This window comes from Microtus ochrogaster, linkage group LG2 (assembly GCF_000317375.1).
Source record: "Microtus ochrogaster isolate Prairie Vole_2 linkage group LG2, MicOch1.0, whole genome shotgun sequence".
Taxonomy (NCBI): domain Eukaryota; kingdom Metazoa; phylum Chordata; class Mammalia; order Rodentia; family Cricetidae; genus Microtus; species Microtus ochrogaster.
In genome coordinates this window covers 19,866,566-19,876,653 of record NC_022028.1, presented here as the reverse complement: position 1 = coordinate 19,876,653, position 10,088 = coordinate 19,866,566, and the positions used below count along the sequence as shown (strand labels likewise).

Here is a 10,088-nt window from a genome sequence, read left to right as displayed (position 1 = left end):
GACCAGGCTGGTCTCGAACTCACAGAGATCCGCCTGCCTCTGCCTCCCGAGTGCTGGGATTAAAGGCGTGCGCCACCACCGCCCTGCTACGTCCTTAGTTTAGAAACACCAAGGAAAACACTCTCAGGGCGTGTGTGAGGAGGTCTCCAGAAAGACCTTGAATGTGGGCAGTACCATCACGTGGGGTGGAGTCCTGAACTCAAGCAATGGAGAAAGTGCGCTGAGCACCGGCATCCATCTCTCCCAGCTTCCTGACTGTGGATATAAGAAGGTCGCTGCCTCGATGCTCCTGCTGCTGAGCCTCTTCCCCGTGATGGACCATGGCCCCTGAACCCAAGTGAATCCTCACTGCTTAAGCTCCTCCCTGACATCAACAGGACTGCAACACCTTGTGCACCTGCCTAGACCCAGCAGCTCTGATTCTGTGGCCCTGAGGAGCAGGCGCCCTGTGGTAGGCACCTGCTTGGTGCTGGCACTTGGAACTCCTCTGACAAGGGTTTAAGTCAATAGAAAGGCTATACAGGATGCTCAGGATCCCAGTCTTCTCAGGGTGAGCTTTTAAGCATAAAACCCATGCCCTGGGTTGACGTACTCCAGTCAACAAGAACAGTTAGCCAGAAGCAGAAGCCAATAGCCAAGTTAGTACATTTAGAGATTTTTCTAGAACTATATGGACTTTGATGGATTAGGCCTATGTTTTTATTTTAGCAGGTGTTGCATGCACACTGAATTTTACAGCCTGAATGGTATTTCCATCATGGAGTCAGTTGCGCTAAGGTCTGGGGTACTGTTCCATGCCTCTCCCATGCCTCTCCTTGGGGCGGGTCAGTCCTGAGAAAATCCTTGGTTTTCTTTCCACCCTTTGCACTCATGTCTTTTTCTCTTGAACTCTTCAGCAACCACTTACTGTTTCCACTTCCTGTCCTCAGTGTTGAGAAAACATGGTATTTTTCAAGTTTTAAAGACCCATTCATTATGCTGGGTGTGGTGACACATGCCTTTAAGTCTAGCACTGGGAGGCGCAGGTGCATAGATCAAAGCCAAGTGCATAGATCAAAGCCAGTTTGTTCTACACATAGTAAGCTCCAGGCCATCCAGGGTTACATAGTGAAACCATGTCTCAAATCCACGTACACACACACACACACACACACACACACACACAGATGCACACATGCACATTCACAAACCCAAATACCATGTCCTCAAGTCCATATTAGAACTAAAATACTCAAAAATACAAAAAAAAAAGAACTAAACTAAGAGTACAGTTGCTCAATAAAACAATGACACGGGACTCTGCAAAATAGCATGTGTTATCAAAATTATTACCAGAGGATAAATGTAGACATATTTGATATTGGAAAAGAAGGGGGTTGAAGAAGGTAGAAGATTGAAGGAGCCATGTAGTTGATCCAAATGCTACTTCCCTTTAACCCTAACCCTAACTCCACTTTACTTTCCTGTTACCTATCTATTTCTGCCTCCCCTAAGATCACTCTCTCATGATCACCTTTTTGGCTTCATGACCTACACACACACACACACACACACACACACACACACACACACACACACACACACACACACACACACACGTGCACCATTTTAAATGTAGGCTCCACATATGAGATACATGTGGCTACTGTCCTTCTGAGTCAGGCATCATTTTAATAAAATAATAAGTTCCAGTAGGAATCATGCCCTGCAAATATCATACCTCCATTTTCCTTGTTGACCGCATTGAATTCTATTTATGCATGGGTACCACATTTTAAAAATACATTCGTCTGTTGATAGGCATTTCAACTGCTCTAGTTCCTGGCTAGAGTACACAGTCTGGTTACAAACACGGATGCTCAAGCATCCATAGTATGTTGACTAAAAGTCCATCAGGTATGTCGAGAGTGGTATAGCCGGGTCATTTGGTAGTTCTATTTCCAACTTGCTGAGGTGCCTCTGCACTAATTTCCATAGCGGCCACACAAGTTTACATCCCCACCCACGGTGGACAAAGAGTCCCTCTCTCACCACATCCACACGGGCACTTGTCATTTGTTTTCTTGATGCCCTAGGCAAGATAAACTCTCAAAGTAGTTTTATATTTTTGGTTGTGAGCCTAGCCTTTAACAGCTGAGCCATCTCTCCAGCCCTCAAAGTAGTTTTAATTTGTGTTTCCCTGACAGCTAAATATGTTGGACACCTTTTTCAAGTATTATTTTGCCTATTTGTGTTTCTTCTTAATTTGTTTACATTAGAGTGCGATATGCATCATCACTTAAAAAATGCAGAGTCTCCCATGGGTATATCTTTATAGAGATAAGTATTATTAATACACATATTTTTAAAAATGGTGTCTGGTGAGATGACGGAGCAGGTAAAGGGGATTACTTCAAAGCCTACAACCTTAGTTCAGTTCCCCAGGACCCACATGATGGAAGGAGAGAACCAACTCCCACAAAGTGACCTCTGATTTCCACATGGGTGCATGGTTCATGCACAATCGCACACGATAGATAGATAGATAGATAGATAGATAGATAGATAGATAGATAGATAGATAGAGACAGACAGACAGACAGACAGACACACACACACACACACACACACACACACACACACACACAGAGAGACGACACCACTGGAGTAACTCAGAAATTCCCAAAGTTGAATGTTAAGACTGATAGATTCACGAGTATCCTAATGTAAATTTTTTTTTCAAGACAGGGTTTCTCTGTGTAGCCCTAGCTGTCCTGAAACTCACTCTGTAAACCAGCCTGACTCAGAGATCCTCCTGCTTTTGTCTCCCAAATGCTGGGATTAAAGGTATGCTTACCACTGGCCCTGTTCCTAATGCAATGTCTAAGGGAAGAATAATAAACATGTATTTGAATGAAATGCTACAAATAATTTTATGGTGGTACCTGGTACACACTGGTTCTTTCGTGTTTCAGCTTCTGGTACAGGAAAAGTACATAGCCTTTGTCTGTGAGTCATCTTGAATGAGGAATGATTCGGTAAAGGGCACTGCTGTAAACACCGTTGAAACATTTTTCTCCCTACATTTCCCTCCAGAATGTAGAAAGCCTTACAGAGGATTCTTGATTCCATTATGATTTATGATTTGCATAAGTTCCACGAACTTTCTTTCTCCTTCTTCAGCAGACATCGTGGGAAACACTGGTTATGGTGTTCAGACTTTGAAAATTCTCAGCTGAGAATGATGTTGTGATCATTAATGCTGATTATCAGTATGACAATATGCAGATTTGCCTCAGAGACCAGTCATCAGCTGGGGCATGCCTACGAGGGATTATCTAGACGAAGGTGGCCTCTGGCTATGTCTGTGAGGAAGGTTTAGCTAAGGTGAGAACAGTGCCCAACAGTGGGCAGCACCATTTCACAGTCTGGAGTCCTGAACTGAATGAAAAGGAGAAAGGATGCTAAGTACCAGCGTTCATTGTTCCCTGTTTCCTGAATGCTGATGCAGGGGCAGTGTGACCAGCTGCTTCCAGGACATCCCTGCCATGGTGGACAGGACACTCACGCTGTTGGTCAATAAACGTCTTTCTCCCTTGTCTCTCTCAGGGTATTTTATCAAAGCAACAGAAAAGTAACTAATATGTGTTTGTAGAATTAAGCACTGAACAGAGTTGAGGGCCCTTAGTGGACTTTACACAGCCCTGTGGTAAATCCAGCTTGAAACTGAAGTACCACGTCTCAAGCCTCGGGATGAGAATGGGTGATCTCTTACTCAGCCCAGGAGCTCCTGATAATCTCAAGGGAAGAGGAAAATGGGATTCCAGTAGTTAGTGTGGTACTGAAGGTGAGCCCTTACGTTGTCACTGTGATAAGCGCCAAGGGGCAAAGATGTAGGGGACAGGGTTTGGAAGGAAGAGTTTCCCTGACAGGAACCGCTGGAGCAGAGTGTGTCAATCACTGATTGCTAAAGGCAAAAGATTAGAGCAATGGCACAAAAGGAACCCTTGGCAGAAATAACCTTTGCTTTGTTATCACAGGAAAGCACCCATGCTTGCTGAAGACAAGGAAGGGTGAGGCGCAGGCAGGTGTTGCTTGTCCCTCCTCTGTCTGAGACAGCAAGGACAAGCTGTACCTCCAGCTGAGGGATGGAAGGAAGCAGGTGGCACCTATATTCAGAGACTCTGCCTGGGTTTTTCCCCAACACTTTCATGGGGCCTCCCTTTGCTCCAAATAAATGCTGCATTTGAATCTCTGGGCTAATGCCTCTGTTGCAAAGTGTATAACAACTTGGCTTTGCAGCTAACACATACTTAGAAATTTAATAAGATTCTTTGCAGAAAAACTCCAGCGGAAGAAGACGGAAAAGACCAAAAATGCAGTCACGTACTCCTTGCTGAAAATAAATATAAATAATCAAAGCAAATGTAACGTGTCAGACAAATGTTCTAATCAGGGGTCACACCACACAGTGGGTGTACTGGCAAATCTGATATTTCAACAGAAGAGCACAGCCTGTTCACTGATCCCACCCGAAACCTGTTTGTGGTCTTGGTTCTGTTTTCTGCTCTCTGTAAACCAATTATCTTCTGCTTTGCACATTTTAAATCCTTGTCAACACCCCTCTGTTTTCTCCTTATATTTTCTTATAAGTCCCCAAACTGGTTCCCACTTTTCTCATGCTTTCCTGACTTGGGGTCTCTGAGAGTTGGAGACAAGAACCTGTCTTTCCAGGTTCCCATCAGAACTCCGAAGGAAGTTCTGTAAAACAGGTGTGTATCCCACCTCAGCTCCAAGAAATAGCCAGGGCTTGGCGGGTGACACCCATATCATCAACCTGAGACCTGCCATTGCCAACCAAGAAATGCACGGATGTCTTTGGCCATCTTCCTTCACCACCCAGAGATGCTCTGATAGCCACCCTCACCAGCTAGCAGGTTATCTCAGACTCGGGTGCCACTGTTAAACTTTGCTTTCACTTTGATTGTCATAAAAATTCTCCTCCCTATATGCCTGACTAGTCATGAAGTCAACAATCATCCTCTTCTACCAGGTCTCGAAAGGTGGATTAATGTAGCACAGAATAATAAGAACCCAGAGACAGATGTTGGGGTTCAAGCTGAAGATCAGAAAAGCAAAACAGCCAAGCTACTAGAGAAGTCTCACCTCTACCAAGGCTGGGCGACTGCACACTGAGCCTCTGTCTCCTCCCGTCTTATATTATCCTTTAGTGCTGAGGTTAAAGACGTGTGACTCCCTAGTACTGGGATTAAAGGTGTGAGCTACCACCACCTGGATTTGTTTCTGCATTGACCTTGTGTAGCCCAGGGTGGTCTTTAACTTATAGAGACCTGTCTGTCTCCCAAATTCTGGGATTAAAGGTGTGTGACACCACTACTTGGCCTCTAGGTTTTTAGTTTTACCTTCTGATCTTCGGGCAAGCCTTATTTGTTAAAATATCACTGTAGATTAATAGTTGCTTAGTGAAGCAAGGAAGCAAACATGGTAAGCCTTATGTTATCAAGGAAAGGAAGAATGTGTCTATTTCCAGAAGATGAAGAAGAGGAGGAGGAGGACGAGGAGAAAGAGGAGGAAGAGGAGGAGAAAAGGGAGGAAGAAGAAAAAACAGCTGGGCCTGGTGGCACAGACTTGTAATTAGTTCCTTTGGAGGTGAGGCAGAAGGATTATAAACTGAAAATAGCCAAGTGTGGTGGCACACACCTTTGCTTCCAACACTCTGGAGGCAGAGGCAGGCAGATCTCTGAGTTCAAGGCCAGCCTGATTTGCAAAGGAAGCTCCAGAACAGCCAGGGTTACACAGAGAAACCCTGTCTGATAACCAAACAAACAAAAGAGCCTCAAGATATATATATACCTAAAGAGTGAGTTCAAGACTGACTTGAGAAATCTTACTGAGACTACATCTCAAAATAAAAAGTAAAAGATGAATCAGGCATGATTACAGGTGTAAATAGTCTCAGAATTTGGGAGGTGGAGGCAGAATTAGGAGTTGAAGGCCAGCGTTGGCCTAGAGAGTGATTCAAAACAGCTGTCTTAGTTAGGGTTTCTATTGCTGTGAAGAGACACCATGACCACAGCAACTCTTACAAAGGAAAACATTTAACTGAGGTGGCAGCTAACAGCTTCGGAGGTTTGGTCCATTATCACCATGGTGGGATATGGCAGTGTGCAAGCAAACAAGTGGCCGGAGAGGTAGCTGAGAGTTCTACATCTTGCTCAGGCAACACAAAGTGGTCTGAGAAGCTGAGTACAATCCTGAGAAAATAAGAGGTCTCAAAACCCGCCTCCGTGGTGACACACTTTCTCCAACAAGACCACACCTACTCCAACAAGGTCACAGCTCCTAGTAGGGCCACTCCCTTTCCCTTAGCAAACCACCACAATAAGTAAATAAATAAATAAACAAATAAGGGCTGCAGAAATAGCTCAGTGGGTAAAAGCACTGGCTACTCTTCTAGAAGACTTGAATTTGAATCCCAGTACCCAATTGGAAGTTAAGAGCCATCTCCAGTTTCAACTCCAGTTCTAGGGGATCTGATGCTCACTTCCAGTTTCTTGACATGGTGCAGACGTAGAAGCAGGCAAAACACCCATACATATAATTGTTTTTAACTTTAAAAATAAATAAATAGCTAAAAGATGGTTGCGGATATAACTCAGTCATGAAGAACCAGGCTACCATGCATGAGGCCTGAGGTTTAATGCAGACAACAACAGCAACAAGACCCCCATTTCTTTGGAACAAGATCAAAGAATGCCTAAGACTTTCTTCTAGACCAGACTTCACTTCCTGTACCCATGATGTTTCTATTGTGACGTGACAAAAGACCGGATTCAGGCCACTTAAGGAAAGATGGTTTTATTTGGGGTCACAGTTCCAGAGCATGGTGAGGAAGTCACGGCGGGAGCCTGAGGCAACTGGTCACATTACATCTACAGTCAGGAAGCAGTGAAGAGTTCAGGTGCTCAAATCGCTTTCTTCTCATTCAGTCTAGGACCCTGGCCTTGGGTCTGGTGCTGTCCACACTGGGAGTGAGTCCTCCCACTTCTCTTAGCCTGATTTATAGACTCTCACAAAGATGTGTGTCTCCTAGGTGGTTCGAGACTCTCTCAAGTTGACAATCAATGTAATTGTCATAAACGATTAAAGGCAACAAAAACTAGCAGGCTGGCATTTATCCCGAGCAAACGGGGACTAAGAGGAAGGTTAGGAAGGTGGCTGCAGAGTCCAGTCAGGAGGGAGCCGCAGTCTGGCTTAGGGCAGACTTCCAAGACAGACCTGCCAAGACCTGCCAACAGTTACCCTAAGTCTTCCCCATCCTAGAGATGTGCTCCTGGACTTCAGCATGGCCACTCTTCCCATTCAGACAGGGAAGCTAAGACCTAAACAGTGTTTCCTGAGCTCAGCACTGACCCTATCAACTGCAAACCGCCCCGGATTCTCAGGAGAGAACTTTGGTTCGTTTCTCTTTGTTGGGATGAGCGATATCCATGTGTCCACCCGAACAGGAATTCTATGTCAGAAGAGCTCTGTCTTTCTGGATAGCTGGGAGTTTAGTGGATGATCTGTGATGTCTGTACGTCTATGGCTGGTAGGTCAGTCAGTCTGCCCAGTCTAGCTGGGATGTCTGTGGGTATCCGTTCATCAGGAATCTGTTTATGTCTGGGGTTCTGTCTGGCTAGGAGTCCATTTGGCTAGCAAGGCAGAGTGAGGGCCTGATTTGGGGGACTGGTCTTAAAGGCTACTGGTTGATTTATTTCTCTCTGGCCGAGGTCCATCTGTTTTGCCACAGAGAACTCCTCTGAAGGTGTGGATATTTAGCCATCTAGCTCTATGTCCAGATTTGGTGAGCTATGTTTTCCTATCTGGAAACTTTTTTCTTTTCTTTTTCTATTTTTTAAAATCTGCCTGTCTGGGGTCAGTCCACTTGGCCACAGCTAGGCTTGGTCTGGATCTGTCTGAATATTGGGAGGTCCATCCTACCCATCCTCAGGGTCATCTACCCATCTTCAGGGTCGTCTACCTCATCCCCTTGGGGTCACCTGAGTGTCTGGGCAAAGGAAGCCCCGGTACTGAGGATACACCTCTCATTCTGTGGTGAGGGGATGTATCTGGAAGCTTACCAATAGATTATATCCTCTTGAGTATATGGGGAGGGGTCACAACGCCCACTCCTGATGTTCTTTCTTAAATTTCCTCAGGGTAGACCCACCACCAGTGATCTCCCACTTACGTCTCCAAGCCTCGGGCTTTGATTGCTATAAACACTGGGGCAAAGCCCTTATTTTTTCCGCCCTGAGAAACTTTTATTTTGATGCAGACCCACAAGTCCCATTTCCAACACCGCGCACAGCAGCAAGGCTGCAGAAGTCCAGCCACTATTGAGCGATTAGCACTCACACCCGCGTCCACTCCGCTGGAGGATCCCGTGGTCCTTTGGGTCTTCCAATGCGCAAGTTGAAGCCTGAGAGAAGGGAGAGAAGTTGAGGGTGTGAAAGGGTAACCTCTCCCAAAACACCCTCGCATGCCCCCAGGCCCTGGTATATGAAGGACAGCCTGAATCCCAAGCTCCAGCCAGAACTGCCAAATTCCTGGGACTCTCCAAAGCTGCACCGTAGGCTCTGACTTACCTAGACCACCAGTCTGCGGTCCATTTGTTACTTCTTCATAGGCATCAGGCCCCGGAGGATTTAGATCCACAGGAACTGCGGGCAGAAGAACCCCTACCGGTCAGTTCAAGCAGCCTTCTCGAGTCCCAGGGGACTCGACCGAGGGCGCAGTCACAGACTTCCCTCGCAGAGGTAAACAGTTGGAGGCGGAGCCACGGGCGTGGCCAAGTCCGGAGGTCTATCTTTGGGGCCCGTCTTAGACCCAACCTCTCAACTGAGACCTGACCTGCGATTCATTTTGGAGCTTGAACCCCGATAATCAGGGGCCCAGGACGTGGCCAGACTGGGATCGAGAGCTGACCCCCCCGTGGTTGCTTAGATCTCCCACCCCCACCCGGAGCCTTAGCAGGTGGCGAACATGAGAACAGGTGCGCGCGGGTGGCCGTCAGCCCCGCTTTCCGAGCGGGCCGGCCCCAACTCACCACGGCCCGGTGGCGTCGTCCCCGTCGCGTCTTCGGTGTGTGCCACCGGCCGCTGGGAACGCGGAGTCACCTGGCTGTAGATTATGGTGTCGGTGCTGCTGGGCACCCGCGTGCCCCGTCCCGCGCCCGCCGGGGCGCCACGCTTCTGAACCACAGCATACGTGTCGGCCATGGTCCGGGTCTGGGATCCGGGTACGGAGATGCTCCTGCTGCGGGCAACAAGCAGAGGAAGTGAAAGCGCAGAGTACAAGGAGAGCAGGGGAGGGAGCAAGCTCACCCCAGGCTGCGGGCTTCCTTCCTGCCTGCCTGCCCCAGTCCCCAGGGCAGCAAAGGAGGGAAGGGGCGGGCCACCCGAGGGTTGAAAGCGGGGTTCCGCGTCTCTAGTATCCCTACAGTAAGAGGGGACAGGGACAGACTGACAAGTAAGACTCATGTAAAGGCAGACTTGGTGGAGTGTGGCTGTAACCCCAGAACTCCTACTTGAGAGGGGAGAGAGGAACAGGTGAATCCCCAAAAACCTGATGTACAGAGTGAGAGGAGACTGTCTCAAAACATATGGAAGGTGAGGCCCCATACCCAAGATTGTCCTCTTGATGTAGGAGGGTCTTCTATCTATCCGCTGACTTTCATTGGTTAATAAAGAAACTGCCTTGGCTTTTTGATAGGGCAGAAATTAGATAGGTGGAGTAGACCTAACAGAAAGCTGGGAGAAAGAAAGCCGAGTCAGTCAGACACCTTGGAGCCAGCTGCCAGGTCAGGCAAGCCACCACCTCATGGTGCTACACAGATCAGCAAGATGTGAGAGTTAGCCAATAAGAGGCTAGAACTAAAGGGCCAGGCAGTGTTTAAATGAATACAGTTTCCTTGTAATTATTTCCGGGACGAAGCTAGCTGTGTGGGAGCCACAGGCCTGCCAGCAACTCCTTCTACATTCTCTGACCTCTCAGTGCGTGTGTACACACACACACACACACACACACACACACACACACACACA

At 47.3% G+C, this 10,088-nt stretch overlaps 1 protein-coding gene across 1 annotated transcript in view; it reads right to left on the bottom strand.

The window, feature by feature from the left end:
- Nucleotides 1–6,861: 6,861 nt before the first annotated feature.
- The window catches only part of Ptpn18 (protein tyrosine phosphatase, non-receptor type 18), a 22,203-nt gene continuing 18,976 nt past the window's right edge, over nt 6,862–10,088 (bottom strand). Inside the window, exons 13-15 of the mRNA XM_026785707.1 lie at nt 9,092–9,300; nt 8,631–8,705; nt 6,862–8,464 (exon numbers count right to left, since the gene is read on the bottom strand). Of these exons, the coding sequence (XP_026641508.1) occupies nt 8,397–8,464; nt 8,631–8,705; nt 9,092–9,300 (352 nt within the window). The 3' untranslated portion in view covers nt 6,862–8,396. The remainder of the gene's footprint in view (nt 8,465–8,630; nt 8,706–9,091; nt 9,301–10,088) is intronic.